At 39.7% G+C, this 22,255-nt stretch overlaps 1 protein-coding gene across 3 annotated transcripts in view; it reads left to right on the top strand.

Moving 5' to 3' along the window:
* Positions 1 to 17,419, top strand: part of igsf9a (immunoglobulin superfamily, member 9a) — a 117,318-nt gene extending 99,899 nt beyond the window's left edge. For all 3 annotated transcript variants that reach the window (XM_050053156.1, XM_050053155.1, XM_050053154.1), the window contains exon 21: positions 1,073 to 17,419. In XM_050053156.1, coding sequence (XP_049909113.1) covers positions 1,073 to 1,236 — 164 coding nt within the window. In that variant the 3' untranslated portion in view covers positions 1,237 to 17,419. The remainder of the gene's footprint in view (positions 1 to 1,072) is intronic.
* Positions 17,420 to 22,255: the final 4,836 nt, after the last annotated feature.

Raw genomic sequence — 22,255 nt, 5'->3', positions numbered from 1 at the left:
TGAGAGACAGGACAAACTGTTAGCATCACACGGCTAACGTTACTTAACGGTTACCAACAGGTTTAATGACAGAATCGAGTTGTTTCAGTGTCAGTGTGAGTTTTTCGGGAACATTTAACAGCTGTTGCTATGTTAGCTCATGCTAGCTAGGCGCAAGCTAACTGACCATTTACCAGGTGGAGGGCAGCTCCAGAGACGGATCTTCAACACTGTGTCTAAACTATGTAACAGCAGCAACAGTCAGCTGAGTAGGCGGTCCTTCAGTATGGCCCAGGACATGTTAGCGTACACACCGCTGAAAGAATGTGAGACCACTTCTGAATGTGGTCTGAGAGGTCGGATCTCAAGGCACATTGAGGACATTGGGTGCACTCACACCTGTACTTAGAGCTACCCACTGATGATGTGATCACCCAAGATGCATGTTAATACCAAGTGAAAAATGTGTCAACTATGATTGACTGGTGACCTTTCTCTAATGATTTTAGTGGCACCTAGTGCTTACATATTATACACTAGTAAATGTACATCTTTTGATAACTGATTTGTCTGATGGTATAAAGCATACATATTCTTTATTCACTCTTAAATTTGATTTGATTTCTATGCAGTGAAGTGTTCTTTATTTGCTCAAATGTACATTCAAATCAGTGGGCTTGACTATCTTGCCATATTTTTTATTATATTTTTTATACAAGACCTTTAAACTAAAATTCTGTGGCTTACAGTCGCAGTGTGGTATGCATGGTAGAGCGCAACATTTAACAGGCCATTACTGGAACACTTAGCAAATTTTAATCTGATCTAGGTGACATTTGTTAAGAACAAATTAACAGAAAGGTCAGGCATGTTGTTACTCTTTGGCTGCTTTGAATTAACCTTGCAAGCTAACTTACATTTGCACTCACAAGCCAGTATTTAATATCCAACCCTTAACCCGTGAGTGTTTCATATCTGTGGGAGTTCAGGGTGGAGGCGATGAAACCAACAGGCTGCAGACATTTATTAAAATAACGTCTGTGTTAAGATATCAGGAAACTCAAGGATAATTCCAGCTTCTTTTTACCCACAGGTCTGCTTCCTCCGTCGAATCTACTGAAGTCTGCGCCGTGCTGTAGTCTTCCCACAATGCAGTGCTCCACTAAGGCACAGAAAAATTGCCCTCAGCTCTCTCTGCTCCTGGGGCATCAAAGCAGCTGCTCTGCTGAGCCAGAACCAGACACCGTGCTGTTCTGACAGCGCCAGCCTTCGGCTCATCTCACCTGGTGTGTCCTTTCACTTATTGACTCACATCACAAGGTGGCAAAAAGTGCATGTGGCAGAAAGTGAGCCTTTGTCTGATCGATCTTATTCCCTTTTACTGACAAAAAAAAAAACGTCCTTTAAGTACAGAATCGCTTTTAGGGAGGTATTCTGCTTGGACTGTTTGTTCAGCTTCACTTGGAAAATAATGGTTTTCAACAATCCAGGTCTCAGTGAAAATAATAAAGACACAAAATCACCTTTACCCTTATGCAGAGCTTTAAAAGTTTGTTTTGCTTTGTGACCCATCGCCATCACGCTCTTGGCATTTTCTTTTGAGAAAGTCTGCCAATCTGCCGATATCAAAGCTTTTCACTGTGCTGATGGATTCACCACGTTCTCTGTGTGTGGTTTGATATGCATTCATCATCCAGGGATGACTCAGTGGCTACACAAGGGACAAAACGATCTCAGTCATCATCAAGTGACTGGTTTAGGCTGGGGATGATTAAGTTTTTAGATATCATCCATCACCTTTGAGTTTAATAAGAGGTGTTTATGAAATGCCAATAAGTAAGGAAGATAAATAGAATTTGAAATGCTTTTCTGCTGCATTGTTACTGTTCTGCTTTAGTGTAACACTGTTTCTAAAAGTTTAATTTCCCAACAGAGATCATTATCAGCTTTTATACCCGTAAAATACTGTGAATTTTTGGAATCTAAAAACCTACGCAGTGTGGATAAAAGCCTTACTTTCCTCTCCAGGCCGTCTCCTTGTTCAGCGAAGCAAGACCTCTAATTAAGCTTGATAATTGAAGAGGGTCAAGACAACTTGTAGGGTTTGTCCTTGTTTATTTTTTTACGGACATAAATGCAAGTCAGCTTTTACTTTTTTTTTTTCCTTTTGACTTTAATTTAGCGAGGATCAATTCACTGAGTGATGACTGTTTTTTCCTCACAGCAGCACCTGCTTTTTACTCAGTCAGTTGTTCACATTGACACTTGGGAGCTGACAGAGGCACTGATAAGTGGCACCAGTTGAGTGGTTAAATGCTTTGTTTGAGGGCGCATCAACAGCAGGTACTGAGCACATCCTCGCAGCGCTGGGCAACAATTCAACATTATTGCTTATCGACTTACAAAGGAATTTTGTAGTGATGCTGTCAGTGCACAAAATGCTGTTGTCCAAATTAAGAGTTACAATCAAATCAAAAATTAACAAAACAATCTTTTATTATTTGAGTGGTCAGTCACATGAGTATTTCATAACAACAAAGTTTTATTCATTCATTCATTTTCTATAATCGGCATCACCAGACCATTTCACAAATGTTTCTGGAACTTTTCTGTTCACTTTTCGACGTCAAAAGGGCGTTGTCACCTGCTGCAGATGGAAATGCCTCTGGGCGCAATTCAATAGACCTACGACCAATCAAAGCAACAAAACGTGACATAGTGCTGAGCGTCAGACAAATGCAAACAGACTACAGCATGCAGGGGTGATCGGTAATGTAGCAAAGAACTTGTATATGTGAACGTGCTCACCTGGTGGAGCGGGCACCCCATGTGCAGGGGCTGTGTCCTTGCAGTAGCGGCTGCAGGTTCAGTTCTGGCCCGAGGCCCTTTGCTGCATGTCATCCCCCTCTCTCTTCCCCCTTTCACACCATAGCTGTCCCATCAAGTAAAGGCCAAAGCCCAAAGAAATATCTTTAAAAAAAAGAATATGAAATTAGTACTTCAACCGAATGCTCCACAGCAGCTGCAGCCATCTTGGTTGTTTTCAAAATGCCTCAAGGGCACTCCTGTTAACTAGGCTAGGTTTGTGCTTGCCATCAGTCTCCACAAGGGTATGCATGCCAAATATGACGCCATCACATATTTTATGTAATGCACCAAGGCTCTGCAAATTGTCAGCCATTGTATCTCACCCACCCTATATTAGATAGACAGTTGTGATTGGCCTGGCATAGTCTCGCCACCAGACAATCAGAGATCTCCGCCTTCTGATAGTCTGGGGACACTCCTTTCTAAAGTGTGTTTAACACACCGGCGAAAACGGCCGGCAACAAAGCAACGCCTCTTGCATTTTTGAAAAGGACACGCCCTCCCGGAAATGTGCGCTCCCCCTTTTCTCGTCCGCAAGGACACAAACACACAGAGAGCTTGAAAATGGATGCCGAGAGATTTAACTCCGTTTTATCAAACGTGTGCTCAGTCCACAAGATTGTGGAAATGAAGGACTTACAGCGACTTGAGCCATTTTGTACCGCTGCACGTGTTTCTAGTCGGACTATGTTTACAAGCACAAGAGTTCAGCGAGCCACCGAAGGACCGCCCTGCGGATTTACTATTGGTTCTGCAACGTAGGGAGTTTTTTTAAACTCTAAAATTGTATCCGCCCATCTAAACACAAAATCAGGGAGAAAGTCATCAGTCTTTAGTTAAGCAAAGCGTCTCTAAAGACTGACTTGTGAGTCTAGGCTTGGCACGTCTCAAACCGGTGGAAATCTGCCTGAACCGGAGGGGGGGCAAAAGCAAATAAACCATGAGCTCGCACGTTTGTTGGGTTCCCCGGCTAGATTAATATCGAAGTGCCTGAATACAGTTTTGCCAACTATTTTCAATGTAAACTAGCAAAAGAGTGCTTGAAAAGTCCCTAGACATTGGTAGATTGTGGTCATGTACTAATTTGCATATTCGTGACCTCATTATGTAAGTTTTTAAATATTTATGAGATGTAAAAAGAAGAAGTAAAAAAAGAAGTCAAGCTCAACTTAACTCACTCTAACTAGCCTTATCATTGGCTAATAGTTTTCAAGTTGCTATCATCTCATCATCATTAGGGCTGCAATGATTAGTCGACTAATTGATGACTAATCAACTATTAAAATAATCGGTGACTATTTTAGTAGTCGACATATCGGTTTGAGTCATTTTTCATAGAAAAGTACTATAAAAGTACCCCAAAATACTCTTATTGCAGCTTCTTATGTTCAAATATTGGCAGCTTTACACACTCTCCCATGACAGTGAACTAAAACCCTTTGGCGTGAGAGAGACAAAGGGGCAACTAGGGGCTGAGAGAATTGATGCGCTGCGTACAGCTCTACAATGAAATAAGATTTTTCTTGTTTTATATACTGTAAAACTTCAATTAATGGCCCGAGGCTGTTATTATTTGCTTAAATCACTATAATCAACAGCTTAATAAAATAAAATATTGCTCAGCAAAGATTGTGAAATACAATCAAGTTGTTTATTTATCGAGTATGAATATTACTTGTTCAAAAATTAGGCTTCAGATAGTATATCAATTATGAATCATTCATTTGATCTAGCTCCAACAGACAGCGCATCAGACAGAGAGTGAGTTACAACACTTGAGGATTACAGCATCTAACATACTGACACAACACCACTTTATCCTGTTAAAACCATACTCACGACTATGATTAATCTTTTGATCTGAGGACCCTTATGGACTAAAGGAACATTAATAAGTTCCAGGATAATCGAGGAATGAACATTGGACACAACCCAGTTTTATACATCTGAAGAACTTCTATTAAAAAACTGAACTGTTTGGCATCCAGACCAGGCATCTGATTGAGACAGGTGTTTAATGGTCAAAATGTGTAGCAACACATGACTAGTAGAAGGGACTGGGTGTTTAATTGAAGTTAAAAAAGTGGCAACATGTAGCGGCCATTGTTGATATTGTGGCAGGCGGTCACAAATAAATCGATGTATGAGACAAAATCACCTGTCGCTGTCGACAAAAGAGTCAACGACAGAAGATGACTCATGGACTTTCACGGGGCAGCTCTGGTATGCAGGTTGTTGTGTAGACTGTGGAATCAGACACTAGAATAAAGTCACTAATGTACATGCTGAAGGCTGAGAGAACACGAAACCTAAACAGTCAAGTTAAAACATATTAGATAAAAGGAGAAGGTGTGCAGATCAGTGATTGGTTGTTTGGTACACACATTCACATCTCATTCACGTGTCTGTCTGGCAGATGATTGGTTGACTGAACGTGCTGCTGCTCTCCCCCGCTCGCTGAACACAGTCTGTCCACATGAGAGCACATTCACTGAGAAATATTGACTCTCTTTGTGGGAAGGGAGCACAAATTAATTTTGCTTAGCCACTTACTGGTGCGACTGGGCACTCGCATGTGCAGAGTTTCATCTGTTGTAAGTCCAAACAGTGGAGCACAGTCCATTACATCCAACGTCAGATCTTTTATGTGGCATATCCTGAAAATTGGACACCACTGATCTCGCTCAGCCTCGCTTACCAGTGTAAATTAAGATTGTTCCTGTTAGCTCTGGGGGCTCAAACCAGCTACGTTCCTGGCACTAACCTGCCACCTCTGATCCTAACCCTGCTGAGAGCAACATGCTTATGCCTCATGCTCTCTTTTCTTCATGAACAATGGAGGGAAATTGGGTTTCGCTTGCTGCACTAGCTCTAGGCCTTCACATTAGTCAACCAAATAATTAACTCAGAGCTCCACAGTGTACCAGAACATTGTGGTGTATCCATCCTATAATTGAAATTCACTCATAGAGGCTACATTTACTGCAAATCAATGTTTCACTTCTGTAGAACATTTCCTTTTCCTGGTGTACACATAATGTACCTCAAACCCTACGTGCTGCTCTGGGGATTTGTAGTCAGCACTACTTTTTTGCCTACGTTTTTGAAATTGAATCTAAATATTGTGGTTCCAGTGCAGCAAACAAGGAAAAGTATGTTAAAATATTTTTAAATATACTGGATTAAAGAGCTTTAAAGACATGATTCTGCCATTCACTGCTAAAACCTGAGGGAACGGCTATAAACGTTCTAGCAGGAAATGTACGTATTATTTGGATAAACCGTTGTTTATAATACAACATCACAAAGGAAACCTGTCCACAGAGAGTCATGGACAACAGCGAGGGCTCATAAACCTGATTGTTATACTGCTACCTTTTTCAGTTATTGTGTGTACTTAGGAGGATTAGCTTTAAAGCAAGCAGTCTTTTATTATGGCCATTAAGCAGCGAATGAATTATTTGCAAATGCCAGGAAGTGACTCTCGAAGCTAGAAACCAATCAAGGTCTTATGAAAATAAATGTCATATACAAATTGAAAAGTGTAACCATACGCTGTTTATGTTAGCTTGGTAAGGTCTGAAACAACAATTAGTGAGTAACTTGAGTCTTTATGCAAGTGAATGTCAGCAAAATGTTAAAGTTTCCCAGACTGGCTTATCTGTATTTAAATCAGTCGGTGGTGATAGCACACTAGACGGCAAGTTCTTATTTCTAGAAAAAAATGACACACTTACAATGTCTTTTTTTAAAAATCTACCACTTCTACCAATTTTCACTGGAAAAATACCCAGATTTATTTTGACTGCAGCAGACCAGTTTGAACTGATTCTACCCTCCCAGAACAATCAAAAGTTGTCTTTTCCGCTGCAAGACGAGGGTGTTTGCTGGAGTGAAATGCAAATAAGCTGCTGAGTGTGAGTCCTTCTATGTGATTAAAAAAACTCCAACTGTTAAAGATCAGAAAGTTTTAGCAGCAAATGGTATTGTAATATTCCAAGTCTCACCTGCTTTTTTTGTATTATTACTTTTATAAATTGGATTTTCACACATTAAAAAAATAATACATTGATAATCTCAAATGTTTTCAAAGCCTCTGAAAACTTAAAATCTGTTGTATTTCCCAATGCCTTGAAATATTCATGACTAAAAAAGAAACCTCTAAGACTGACCTTGACTAAAACAACCCACCGAGTGTCATCAGATTCTGTTTCAAATGCTACTTAATCCTGATTTGTGTGCAGAAGTAGTTTTCCATCCCAGCCAAGACCATTTCAAACTAGTGAGGAAAGCAAACAGGGGATAGAAAGGAAAACAGAGATCTCTCATGTGAAATAACCAAAACTTTTGTAACTTGGACAGCAAATAGTGTGTTCATGTGAGGTCCCATTGCTCCCAGTAGGAAGCTGTTAAACGTTCACACACTCATGTTGGCATACAATGTTAATACAAGTGATTTTTCCCAGCAGATTATGCATAAAGACAGCTTTTGCCATGACAAAGTAGAGCTCCTTTCCCACTGGACAGAAAACCCACAATAGCCACTAACATCTGGCTTTTGTATTGAATGGGAAGGGTTACAATTGGCATCACACCCGGCTCAAATGACTCCGCCGTTGTCACTTGTAGTTATCGACTGAACAACTAACTATACCATCTACCATCATAATCTCAGCCCTAGCAGCACTCGAACATTGATCCAAATTTAGTCAGCAACAACCCGTCTCACTCTTAAGTCGTCAAAATCCAGCGCTTGGGAGTGACTTGTGGCATTAGACACAGATGAAAAAGCCAACCTTTGACGTTGGCATGATTCGTGGCTGGTTGCCGTTATAGTTTGACGGTGCCTGGCGGCGTCAGGGGGAAACGTGACGGGACAAGAATGAAAGTTTTGGCAGTGCAAGTCCGACTGGGCTGAGCAGGATGGGTCCAACAAATACCAACTTTCACCAGGGAGAGTGGTGTTTGCATCCCGTAAGATTCTAAAGCCAAACCATGTTCTTTTTTCCTAAACCCAACCATGTGCGTATGTTGCTGAAGGTGAAAACGGAAGTATATTTTGAAAGAAGACAATGCATGTAACAGGCAGAACTTGACTTGGTGTCCCAGAACGTCAACAACCAACACACAGGGTACCTTGCACGTCGTGTCTGGATGCTAAAAGTCCATGACCAAACGTCGATATGTGACGAGGTCGGAGTGAGAATGTGTTGTCAGCAATGAGTTTGAGAGAGAGACTTAAAACGAAGAAGTAACCACGAATCCTTTTCACAGGCCTCCATGCTGCTTGACTATTGACTGACCTGTTTTCCAGCCTGTTTGGGACATTGGGCATGAAACACCAGTAAAAAAAAGAAAACAAAAAGACACACACAGCTCTAGTGTACTGGCAACAGGGAAAGGATTCTAGGCTAATTTTGGTGGAATCTGAAGTCTATCGTATATGATGACTTTCTCAAATTCCAGCAGTTTCCCTTTATATTAAAATAATGAGGTTATTGTATAGTTTTTAGTGATTATGTTGCATTACATCATGGTATTGATGTACATAGATGGGAATTAGGGTTGGGGGATACGACCCGTGTGACGATAGAAATTCACCCTAGGATGGTGAAGGCATAACTCACCCATGTCTGCCTGTCTCTGGTTTGGGTTATCCTTATATTCTTACCCTAACCCTAATCAGTCTCTCTAAACATGCCCAGTCCAACCAAGGAATAGGGCTGGATGTCATTTCAAAAGTTACGATACCAGTACCAACACCAGTTCCCTTAAAGTGATACCAATACTTAATTCAATACCCTGGTTTTGTACATCATTTAATTTCCATCATGTGAATGGAAACATTGAGTTGCGTAAATGCCATCAGATGCCAGAGTTTTGTAGCATGTCTGCCATCTCCCTCAAATACATCACGCTTGACTTCGCCACAACACAGACTGCTGCTGTGGTGGGCCAATCACACATTACATTAAATTGAAGACCGCCTGCAGTGATTGGCTGTGAGCAACACCATTGTAAAAGTCTTTTTTTTCATGATCTGGATACAAATAAGATTGGATGTTGGTATCGATTGACTGGAAAAGTTTTGATACTATTTGGTTCTGGGTTATTCAGTCGATACTTAATGGTATTGACCATTACCCAGTCCCACCAATGGACGCAACAAGTACTACCTAATCAGAGGGAGAATAGAGTGTGCCAGGGCTGACATCAAAACCCGGAAGTTTAGCATTGCGCTGGTTCCCGGAAGAGAAAGTGAATGTAATTTTTGCATTGCGTTTTGGATTATGTCAGAAAATAAGCTCTGTGGCTAACACAAGTTTATGATACTTACAGGTTTTGTTCAGCGAGATAATCTTCACATATGAACACCTTTCATACCGCATTTGAAGCTTAAATGCGATCGCCAGAAGTAAAAAGCTAACGTTAGGCTTTAACGGACTACATGACTACTCCACGGTCGCATGACTCTTGACGTCACCGCCACTAAGCTTTCAACTAATTTCGGCCACTTTATTTTAAAAACATTGTATAATGGGGAAATCGGACTGTTTAAGCTAAATAAGAAGCTGTAATGGCGGACTGCCAGCACTCTCGCCTGTTCGGGGGTGATGACGTTTAATGTCCCCGACAGGGTTTGTAGTCGTATTGAGCAAGTTGTTAGCAACCGCCTTTTTTACGACACGTAAAAGCTTCAAAATTCACAAGTAGGGTATTTACTGACGTGTTTTATGTCGTAGAACAAAACCTGAAACTCGCTTAAGCTTTTGTTAACCACAGACCTTATTTGAGGCATTTTACCAAAATCCCATTCAAAAACGTATTGACTTTTAGACGAGAGAACCGGAAGTGCTAAAAGCGCTAACGGAGTTCCGGGTTTACTGGCACACTCTATAGGGTGGGTCATGCCTTCACCATCCTGGGGAAGAAACACTGACATTCAGGGCAGGTTATGTAGCAAATCTGGGTTAGAGTCTTGCATGATTTTGCAATTCCCTACGTGATCTTGCGATTCTTGGGTGATCTCGTGATTATTTTGTGATCTTGCGAATCCAGCTGCCTCACAAGGTAACATGTTGAGGGCAGATATGAAGGAGGAGAGTGAAGCTGTGAATACAAAAACATGCAAAATGGAAATAACCACCAAATCATTTCTTAATTGAGTTTACAGAACAATCAACTACTGTATCATGATATATAAACTATTAAAGTGATATAAAATCACATATACTGTGGCTCAACCCTAATATGGATGCCCAAATATTAAACTTAAATCAACACGTCCTTTGACAAACTTTAATGTCAGCATCATAGGAAGTAGTAATTAATAAAGTTATTGTTTCATTGGATTTATTAGATCTAAAGTAACACCTGCAGACATTTAGTGATTGTTAGAGCTTTAAAAATAGTTAGCAGGTTTTTCTTGGCAACAGCAGCTTCTCTCTCCTCACTCTGCTCCTTTTACACAACCTAAACCAGAGGCAATCTGTGATGGCGCACAGATATACAGCTTGATTCTGCTCTTTTGACACTGAGTGGGCAGCTGACTTCATTGACTGATAAAATACTTGTCTTACATCTGAACCAGCTTCCAATTAAACTAATGGTATTAGTACGGCAGCACCAGACAACCCCCATCTCAAGAAAATGATCGGAGGTAATGTCATAGTCATCTTTTTTAATCCTCCGCAACTCCATTTGTTTAGACTTTTATATCACTTTGACATCAGCGATTATGGGGTGGGACAAACACATATTTCTTGTTGTCTGTGGCTGTGGGGTAGAGTTTTGCTGAGAGCAAACAAAGAAAGCAGTAATGAGTGTGTATGAGAGCAGCCCGGGCGCGGGCACTTCAGCAGCTCATTTCAAAGGCAAACACTCGTGGCATTCAAACGACAAAACAGCAGTTCACACTGACAGGTAACATTTTTTGTTTTTTAGTACGAGTACATGGTGTGAATTTATCAGCTGTGCAGCTTTCTTCTTAGCACAATCTGTAGCTGTCAACCCAGCCGTGATTGGTTGTTTTTGAAGTGATATTTTTCCGTGAAGACGTTTATTTCATCCTGGGAGTCCTTTTCTTAGCTTTCTATACAGGAAGTGACACAATGACAGCTTGATTATTACCTTTATAGAGGGAGGGTGCATAAGAGCGGAGGTACGATGCGCTATATAGATTGGGATCTTTCTTTTGTTCATTGACCCTTGACAGAAATAATTCAAGGGCTGACAGTTTGATGTGACAATTAGTTGGTGTATTTTCTGAAAAATGACTTCCCATGTAGTCCATGGAGTTTCATTATGAGTTAAGCATGCTTAAAAGAAACTTTGACTTTCAGAGTTATCTATAACACCAGTCCTAGTTGATTTGATGACACTCGTGGTTACTGTCGTAACAGCATGTGCAGTGAAATAACCTTAATGCTGCATTGACACTATGAGCGACAGCATCAGGCTACAAGTCATTTTCAATGGAGCTGGTTAAAGCTACAAACTGATGCCTGACACTTGTCGCTGTGGACGCCTATAACACGGTCATTGCGCTACATATTAATTGAGCTGGTCTTAACTTGTTTCAGCATTTGAATGATGCCAATTTATTCAACCTTTATTTAACCAGCAATAGTCTCAATGAGATTCAAAATCTCTGTTTCAAGGGAGTTCTGACCAAGACAGCAGCATGAAGAATTTCACATAAAAGACCAAAAGCACAACAGCAAAAAGTTTAAACCAGTGGTTCCTAACTGGTCCAGCCATGAGGTCCAGATTTCTCCTTAGCTATTAGTTTAAGGTCCACACTGTGTAATACATTCGGCGTCACACTTGGGATTGGCCATGTTGTCGAGCTAGTTTGCTGTCTGTTATTCACTCACTCTACAGCAGGAAACAGTACTTCAAAATAAAAGGTCTGTACTGGAAATTTGGTTTAAACAAACAGCATAAAAATTCATAAATAAAAACAACCAACAGACTTAAAACAGATGCAATTTACAACAGCCAGTTGAATGAGCAGTACCCGGACAGATGCATTCAGTGGTCAAAAGGTTGTCAAGCCTGTTTTTAAAATCTCTCCTGCTAGAATCTAGTTTAAGGTGACTCCAAGATGAGGGAGCCAAAACTTCAAAAGCACTTTCACCAAAGATAGTGTGGGTTCGGGGAATCATATATTGTAAAACGTCAATTAGTAGCCCGAACTATTATTTGCTTAAATCACTGAACTCAACAGGCTTATATATGGGACAGGCCTTTAATCCCTTTTCAACAAAACTTTTGCTCAGTAAAAACGGGAAACACTATCATTTTTTTTATTCAAACCAGTATAAATATCACTTGTCTAAGAATTCAGCTTTGAATAACATATCAAATATGAATCATTCATTTAATCTAGCTCCAACAAACAACACATCAGAGAGGGAGATTTACGGCACCCAGCATACAGACACAACACCACTTCATCCTGTTAAAACAATATTCATAACTTTCATTTTTATGAAAAACACATTCTTTGATCCATGGATCTTTATGAACGACATAACGATATGAATTACTAACAGGGTAATTGAGGAATGGACACAAATTCTGACTTTATGACAGCTTCAGAGGAAAGGAGTCGCTTGTTCTTTCGTCATGGCGCTGAATCTCAATGAATCACTGTCTTCTCTGGTGCTCATGACTTCAGTAGAATGAACTGAATGATTGTGTTGTGGAGAATCTAATCAAGCTAACAATGTGTAGCATCTCCATATCGACAAAAGTTTATAGATTTATATTTGTACGTGCAATTTTTAACAGCTAACTAATGTTAGCTCCAGTGGGTAGCCAACAACCTGTTTTTTTACATGCAGAGAAAAATGAACTGCTTGGTAATCATACCAGGCCTTTATTTGTCAAAATGTGTAGCCACACTGGGTTAGTAAAAAGGACTGGGCGTTTAATCAGGACTAGGCATTTTATTGAAGTTTTACTATACATGAGTTGTCCACATGACTGAGGGTTGCAGCTACCGATAGTTTCAGGAGTTAGTAGAAAACATAAATAAGGAGGCAGATCATGTAATATGGATTTATAAAGGTTTACCAGTGTCCCATTCTACAGTTGTATGGAGAAGACAAACCATCTTTCTCGTACAAACTGCAATGATGTATATGTGTATGAATCAGTGACAAATCGCAGCGCATGGTCCACGGAATCTACAGGCAAGATGTATTTGCATGCATATATCGAATGGCATATAATCAATTAGTTGACCAATCATGTTTTTGTTTCTAGCTGGGGTTCTGTGTTATTTAGCCGAGTTAGCTGAGGCTATGTTAGCTTTACTGTATGTGCATTGCGATGCACACAGTGATGTAATGGAGCGGCAAAATGTGTCAAAATGAGGCTCAGAAATTGATCAAAAGCTTTGACCACAAACAAACTTTAGATGACATTTAGTCAAGGTGCTTTATGGCAAGCAACAGACACACACAAGCCTGCGATGACATAACTACGTTAACGAGCTTCTGAGAAACACTTGGTGGTAATGAAGCAGGTCAGGCTGTTGCGTTGTCGCCTGTAGTGTGAACACAGCATAACACTCTCTGGGCAGCTACTGTGTCAGAAATACAACACAAGGGCAGCTGCTGTGTCTGTTTACAGTGCAACATGACAAAATAACATAATTTTAGCAAGGAAAGCTACAAATCTGCTGTTAAAAAAAGTTGAAAATGGCCGATGCCTTGTATTAGAGATACATTATTAATAACACAAAAACATAGCATTAACTGCTTGACAGTAAAGCCAGGAGTGAACAGTAAACAGTGAGGCTGTTATCAATGAGATAAAATAAGGAACAGTAACAGTGGATTATGAACTGAAGCTTGTGAAGGCAATTTGTATGGCGGACCCCGCCACTAACATTGAAAGCCTGTTAATCAGAGAGGTAATGACAGAATGTAGAAATATTCAGTGGCTGATTCTAAATACTCTCAAAAAGGGGTTTGATTTCATAAGAATCTGAAGGACTATAAATCAAAGAAAAGTTCACAAGTCATCTCTAAGTCAAACTCTCCTGGAATGTAAAGTCGGCCCATTATCTTCAGTAATTTGCTCACGCACACCTCAAAGCACGATCACTGACAGAAACTGAACACGCTCGTTTTACCTGGAGGCCAAAGCACGCGCTCAATTAAAAGTTGACAATCTGTACTTTTCTCTTCAGTGGAAACTTTTAGTGTGACATGCAAGTTAGATGAGTTTACAACTCTCATGCATTTTGAAGTTAAAACCCAGAAATGTTTCCCCCCCTGAAACCCACACTCGTTTAATCATCACTCATGCCAACCAGTGCGGTGACGAAAATTCATCAACAGAAGGTTAAGTGACAGAAATTGCAATTATGAGTCAGTTAAGCTGTTTAACAAGCAGCAGAGGCAAACATTCACTTGTTTCAACTCCTCAAATATTAGGATTTGCTAATTTTCTTTGTTTTATATTGTAGATTTGGATTTGAACTGTTAGTTGGATAAAAAAAGCAATTCAGTGTATTGGAAATGATGTTTTTCACTTTATTTCTCAGCAAGCGAAATAACAAAAAGACATAATTGAGGATACGTGGAATCAAACATCTTGCAGCGTCACAACGACAAGAAAATTGTAAATGAAAAGCACACATGACCAGTTTCCAGCTGCACAACAGTGACATTTTCATATCGTGTTCCGCTGTGATGAAGGCGTGTATGTTTCATTTAACCTTGCAGACATAATTATTTTTGTGTTTTTCCATCTTCGAGTGGACTTGAGCAGGTATTTTATTTTGCATGACGGAAAGAATGAGGATGGCAATTAGCGCTTGTTGCTGAGGATAAGCCGTGACTATTATCTCCTGCCAAGTGTAAAATTAGTGTGATTATCAGCAATATTACCATAGAAATATGGTAGGACGTGGATAATTTAAAGATTGAAACCTAAATGGAAGTTTTTCAATCAGTCCATCTGCACATCCAGCATTCAGTCGGAGAAGCGAGAATTCACAACATGTCAGCGAAGTTAATTACTTCACCGAATGCCTCCCAGCAGAGTGTGGAATAATAGCATCAGGGGAGAGAATGACTTTTCTTCTGTTGTATTGGTTTTATAGTACAGCAGAATCTTTCTTAACCCCTATTTCACTTTAATTAGGCATTTGCCCAAGAGACTTACTTTTTGAAAAACATCTGTGCTCTTGTTATCCCAAGGGCAGTAACCTTGCAGTAAGCGTTCCTTATTCTCCCATTGATTACAAAGCGTGTTCATTCAGAATTGATGACCTTATTATAATGGGTGGTTTTACTCCGTCCTTGGGAATGCACTCGTAGAAAAAACATATCTGAGACCAATTTCTCACAGCGCATGTTGACATTACGAAGCACTTTGGGGGGAGGGTTTACTCTTGACAAATATGTATGACTGATATCAAACTGCTGTCCTTATAACTTTGGACTTCTTCATAGCTGGAAATGGAGACTAATTTTTTACTACAAGGAAAATATGTACATTAATATTAATAGAAACAGGAACATATACAGATTTATATGATTAAAAGTGAAACATATATTTGTGTGTGCTGTATTTATGGAGTTTGCAGCAGTGGTTGCAGTAATGTTTACAGCGATGACAATGTAATGGAATAAAAGCTGATCAATATGAAAAAATATGTCAAAAAAATGTTCGTTTATGAGGCAGGTTTTCTTATTAGGAATCAGAGGTGTGGACTCAAGTCAGACTTGAGGCAAAAATTTGACAGTTTCAGATTTCACAAAATCTGAAAAGATTTGCAGCTTGACTTGGACTTTAACACCAGCGACTCATGACTTCAATTGGACTTAAGGTTTTGGCTTGGAAAATAACTGATACCTTTCCCCAAGACCAAAGATTAAAAATATAAAGTATAAGTGTGCCACACATCAATTAATTTCCCTTGATTTCCTCAATCATTATTGGAATAGCAGGAAACAACAGCTTAAGGGTGCTTTCACACCTGCAATGTTTGGTTCGGTTCAATCCAACTCAAGTTTGTTTGCCCACAAAGTGCGGTTTGTTTGAGCAGGTGTGAACACAGCAATCACACTCAAAACAACCAGACTGAGACCTTCTTGAAGAGGTGGTCTCGGTCCGGTTACAAACGAACTCTGGTGCGGTTCATTTGTGGTGAGAACATGTTCCGACCTGGATCTGAACCAACTGCAGTCACATGACACATTGTTTGGGTTAAACATGAGCATGTTACAGTCCTGGAGGATTATTAATGTGCACCTCCTCCTGTACTGCCTTAATATGCACATTCAGCACATCCAATGCATCAAAACATTGTTTTCTAGTTGGAGCCGCGCCTCGTTTTCAAACTGTATGGTTTGACTAAAATGAACAATGACAGCAATATAGTCCACGATGAGCAGCGCTAAAATCAACCTGCGTAGTTGTCCCTCCATTGTGACATTAGAAAGTGTCACATTTATCTTGCAAGTGTACTCTTCTTCAACGTCTTCCTGGATTTTTCCCACATGGAAATTCTGACCAATCAAGAGCAGCTTTCTCTTGCAGTTCATTTTATCTGGTCCTCATATAAATGCTGCCGTGAGAACACGAACCAACCAAGGCAATAATGCAGCTTTGTGACAAAATAAGTCCCTGATTCAGACCAAAGCAAGACAACTCTAGGTCTGAAAGCAGCCTAAGTGACAGGAAACACCTTTTAATGTGTATTGGAAAGCTTGTAGGTGTGTCAGCTGATACTGCTTGTTTGTGAGGCACTATAAATTGTCATGATGTATCAGTTCTTTGACTTTCTCCCGGGTAAACCCTCAATCCTATCCTATGTGTTGAGTCTCTTTATTCCACAACAACAACGTCATGTAACTTAGCTCCATTGGACGTAACAACTTCAAACAAACTTGTTTTAACAAGTACAAATATTTAAAAAAAAAAAAAAAAAAAGTGATTTTTAAATTCTGTTGTTAAAATGGTGTTAAGTTTGGTGAAGAGGGCATTCAACTTTTTGAGGACTCGAAACTCAAAGTTTAGGACTTGTGACTTCACTTGTCTCGTCATGTCTTGAGCACAAAGACTTGAGACTTCCTTGTGACTTGCAAACCAATGACTTGGTCCCACCTCTGTTAGGAACTCCTTTTGTTTATGTTTGGATGAGGAATTTTGTTTTTAAATATTGGCGTATTGTTATACTTTTTAATGTCACATTTAGATTTATTTGTACATTGTTGATTGTATAAGCAGATTTTGACTTTAGTTGATTAGTTTTTTATGTTTTGTGTATTTTTGTGTCATGTAAAATGATAAAAGACATTTCTGGGATGAACAAATGCAATCCCTGAATCAGGGTTTACATTATATCAACTGAAAATGCAATACTGTAAAACATTTAAGAATTCACGTACAGGGACGTTTTGCTTCTTTGCATGATATGTTTGTAAATCTCTTTTGTCTCTCGCTGCCTCCTTCATCTATTTTTCCCATGTAAATCATAGTCTAAAGCCCAGCAGGGTAGCACTGTATGCAATGAATTTTTTGTTTTAATAAATAAACATGCAGCATTTGTACCATGCACAGCCTCGGGTTACTCCACTTCACTAACTTACAGGATCATCACATTACATTGTTGATCAGACAGTGGAACAAAAGGTGTTCGCAGCCATCGATCTGACTCTCCTACGCCAGAGAAGTAACATGGATCCTCAAACTGATTGGTATTCCCCTTTGCTCATTTTGAGTGTTTTGCATACACAAATACTTTCAAAATCAATAGAACTTTGTTGATCCGAACCCTCTTTGAAAAACGGGGCTATTTTGGGAGAACGTAGGCGTTCAGCGGCATGGGAATGAATCGGCAAAGTTTATTTTCAAACTATTTAAGAAATAGATATACATGGTGAGAAAGTGTAGCCTTCAGGTTGTGGTACTCCTTCTGTTTGCAAAACATTTCCCGAGAAGCCTCGGAAAGGAAATTGATGGTTTTAAAGATTATGGTTTTCAGTTTTGTCAGCCTCGGATGACACAGCTTCTTTTTCATCCGCCTCCCTCCATCTCATTTGGATTGTGATCATGACTGGGTGCGATTATCATGGATCACTTCTGGAGATGGACTGAATTCACAGTAGTTTAACTGTGTCAGCAGGTAAGCCCTGTAACTGGCATATTAGAAATAGACAGTTGGTTCCTATCGGGTGAGACATGCAGAGCCTAACAAAGCCAATATGCACTTGTAACCACTTTTCATTTAACTAGCGATAATATTCTAAGTGAGTCTATTTATATTAACACTGATGTTATATGCCTGTACAAACTAAAGAGGGCTTTGTGGAGAAGTGAAATATAACCCTCATTACCACTTTTACCATGACGACTGACTCTCCTTCCTCACACTACAATGAGCCTCTCCAGGCAGTTACTGTGCTTTCTGTGGTGCCTGACAAAACCTCTTTGTTGTTCCAGAAATCACCATGAAGCTCTCACAGCCTATCAAGTAGCTCAAGAATTAAAAAAACACATTATCAAAAAGATTATTTAGCCTATAATTTTCACATCATGAATTTGAAATTATAAGTTTCTCGCATGAGCCCCGCCACCTGACGGAGAGACACTCACACACACATAAATCAAATGAAGACGCTAACAAATTGAATAGCTCATGAATACCTACGCTACCAGTTGGGTTGAGTGGGCATTTTCACGCTTCCTTAGTAATTATGGCACTAAACCTGGCAAATGTGTCTATTTAATTATAGCACTGTCAGACAATAACAAGAGAACAGCGAGGAGGATTGGCTGCTGCTTCTACTGTACAAAAAGAATACTTAAGACAAGGTAACTAATCCCTAATAATGACCGTTAATATTTAGCCGCATTTGTCAAAATAGTTGGCGCTTTAGTGGTGACAGAACCACATTTGTGAGATTGTGTTGCATCTCCAGGGTAGTTAGAGAGGTAAAATAGCCTGTAATTGGGGCATAATGCTCAACTGAAACAATTTTGATGAGGTCCATTCCAGTCTGGGCCAGTTAACCTTCAGGAGATAAAACCTCACACTGTCTGCTGTGTAAGAATCTGATGGCTCGCCTTCTGATCTGGTGTGACCAATGAACTTCTGCACTGTGTTGGTTAGATAACACAGATGCCACGACACCTGGATCTCTTTATAGATTATCTCCACACAGGGACACAGAACCTGCATGTCAATCACGCTGTCTGCTCCGGCTCCTCTCCCACAGGGGAATTGTACAGAGAGGACGTGGCAAGATATTAACCGTAGAATAAAATCAATTATACAGTAAGACACCTGATGAACACACAGGGAAACAGAACCTGCATGTCAATCACTCTGCCTGCTCCAGCTCCCACACATTGAAGATATAAAACTGAAGTTTGCTTCATTTGCTGCAACTTTAAAGGGTAACTTTGGTATTTTTCAACCTGGACTCCTTTTCCCACATGTTTTTGTGTCTAAGTGACTAATGGGAGCAACAACTTTTGAAAGTGGTCTAGTATTGAGCGAGAGGGCAGCAGTCTGCAGCAGCAAAACAGGTGGCAATGTAATCAATTGGGGCAATTGCACACCCTCAATATATGTCCACTTAAAGTGCTTGTATTTGCCACGGACAGGTTCAGATTATTATTCTAAGTGTCCAACAAAATTATGGAAAGTTTATGCTCATGTGTTTGTGTCCACTTCCTGTTTTATATTGAAGTGTGTTCTCATTGGGTCTCATTCATGAAAAGTGAGTAAATCTGTGTGTAGATTTGCACATAAAAGCCCACGCTACTAAAAACCTACTCCGGATTCAGGAACGCCACGGGAAACTCAGATTTGATCGTAAACACGTGTGTATGATCATGAATGCCAATCCATCGTAAAGTGACAGCGCGCTCCCGGTAATCAGCAATTAGCATAAATCCCCGCCCATGAATAGCCAATGACCACCATATAAGGAGGTGTAGGTGCATCCAGTCGACCTGTCAGTCATGGCGCAAACAAAGAAAGCGAAGCGGAGATCGAAATAATTTTGGGTGAAGTGGACTGAAGAAAAACATTTTATTTTCTTCAGTTAGTAGTAGTGTGACAGGGACAGGCAAAGCCAAGGCCTGGAGGGAGATAACAGATGCTGTTAATGTTGTCTCCGTGGTACAAAGAACCATGTCAGAGGTGAAGTGTAAATGGTTTGATATGAAACTGGAGGCAAAGAAACGCATAAGCACACACACAAAAAAATACAGCGGTCACCAAACAATCATTTGTGGGATTTTGAATGAAGTGGGAACGGGAAACCAGAGATGTTTTGTGCGTAATGGATAAACTCTAAATCAGTGATGGCTGTCGGAATGTAGAGCTATTAAACATTTATTTTAACAAATGATATGGATAACATATAGCCTACAGCAGCTTGTATGCATCGTCTTCAAATTATTTGAATCTTAATAGCCTAAAGCTCTGTTTAATACAACGTAAATTAAACATTTTTTCAAATCAGATTTATTCATTCAAATGATCAAAAAGCCACAAAAAAACAACAACAAAAAAAACATGTCTCAAATAATTGGCATGTGCTCCTTCGTGGCTCCCCCACCTGCTGCTCCTGCTGCTCCTGCTGAACCCAGGCACCGAGGCCGAAGAGGCTGTGATCCGGCTGTCCTTACGGATATTTTTATTATCATCATTCAACATGTAGAAAGAACATGTAATCTACTGAGTCGATTTACATAGATAATTCACAATCATGAACCTAATCTGGATCTTAAACCTGCTAATTGCCAACTACTGTAACTAAATGTGTTATATTTTAAATATTTTGTCATGTTTAGATTACGTGTTTCAAAGGCATCTGTGTATTGTGTACATAACAGAGCGCAATACGAGTTAAAATTGTAATTTCAAAAAGTGACAAGCAATATTTATGTGCTTTACTAAATTTACACAAGCACTACGAGTGGTCAGGAGCAGGAGTAGATTTTGTGAGTAGCTACGAAAAGATCGGAGCGGACATGCACGTAAATTTCCGTCTGCGAACAGTTTACACACAAATTCCTTCTGCTCACGTTTCATGAATGAGACCCAATGTGTTTCGTGTTTCTTTACTTCCTGAGTTTTCCGCCTTTGTTAATTACCTCATGTGTTTCACCTGTGCCTTGTTCCACTCACCTCCAAGTAGTTAGCAATCAGCCCTTGTGTATTTTAAGCTCAATGTTTCCCCTGTTCAGTTGCCAGAATTGTCACTCTAGTGTGTTCGTGCTCTCCATCCTTTTTCCTCGTGTTTGATTTCTTGGTTTCTGACTCTGCTTGGATTTATGGACTACTGGCTTTTGTGTGATTTCCCTGAATGGCCTTTTCTGCCTTTGCTGGCTGCCTTCATGTGTACGACCCCCGACCTCGTAAGTAAAGATTTGCGTTTGATAAACTGTTCTTGGTGTTTTGTGTTTTCCTCTCCAAATGAGTCCTAGTTCATTATAGTGAGACCTGTGTTTTTGTGGACTTTTAATGAAGTGTGTTTTACGATGATAAAATTACTGTTTATTTAAATGGAGTCTGGTGGGTTTGGTGATGGCAATTTCAAGACTATTTCTATCTCACTCTTTAACAAAAAGGTCTATCTCTGTCTGCCTCTCATACTTAGAATAACAGTTGGAGTCTATAAGTGGCAAAAACAAGAACTTTTGGTGGACGTACATTGATGCACAATTGCCCCAAGTGGTTACATTGCAGCCTGTTTTGTTGCTGCCAGCTGCAGAGGTCTCAGTCAATACTGGAAACAATTTCAAAAACAGTTGTTGCCATTAGTTACTCGGACAAAAAAACATGAGAAAATGCGGTCCAGCTTGAAAAACACCAAAGTTACCCTTTAAAGGGTAACAGCAAAGACAACTATTTTTAAGTACCAGATTCTTAAAATCAATATATCGACAGGTTGTGACATACGTTATAACACTGTGGGAAACAAAAATATTAACAAAATTGATGATGATAATAAACGGGCCAAAAGAAATGACCACCACTTCTCCCACAGAAGGAGAGTTTGTCCCTGCAGTCATAAATAAGCTGTAACCAGATAGATTTTGTGTGATTATAATAACAAGAAATTAAGATACATATGTCACCATTACACTAGTCAAGTCAAATCTGTGATTATTTGAAAATGTTACATTTATTTGCAATTGAAATCGAGGTCATCATCATCACAGGCGTTGAATGGATCATTAATAATATATATTCTTTTAAAAACAGGTTTCAGTGCAGAGCTGAAGTTGACCTCGCTCTAGCAAATTCACTAACCTCTTACTGCTGCCACAATTCTCTATCCAACCCTCAATCTTTAAAATGTGCATTTAATACATTTTGTGGAAAAGCACATCCCACACTAAATTCTGTTTTGAGGAACATTTA

This window comes from Epinephelus moara, chromosome 9 (assembly GCF_006386435.1).
Source record: "Epinephelus moara isolate mb chromosome 9, YSFRI_EMoa_1.0, whole genome shotgun sequence".
In the NCBI taxonomy this organism is placed as follows: Eukaryota; Metazoa; Chordata; class Actinopteri; order Perciformes; family Serranidae; genus Epinephelus; species Epinephelus moara.
This window is presented reverse-complemented; position numbering and strand designations above follow the sequence as displayed.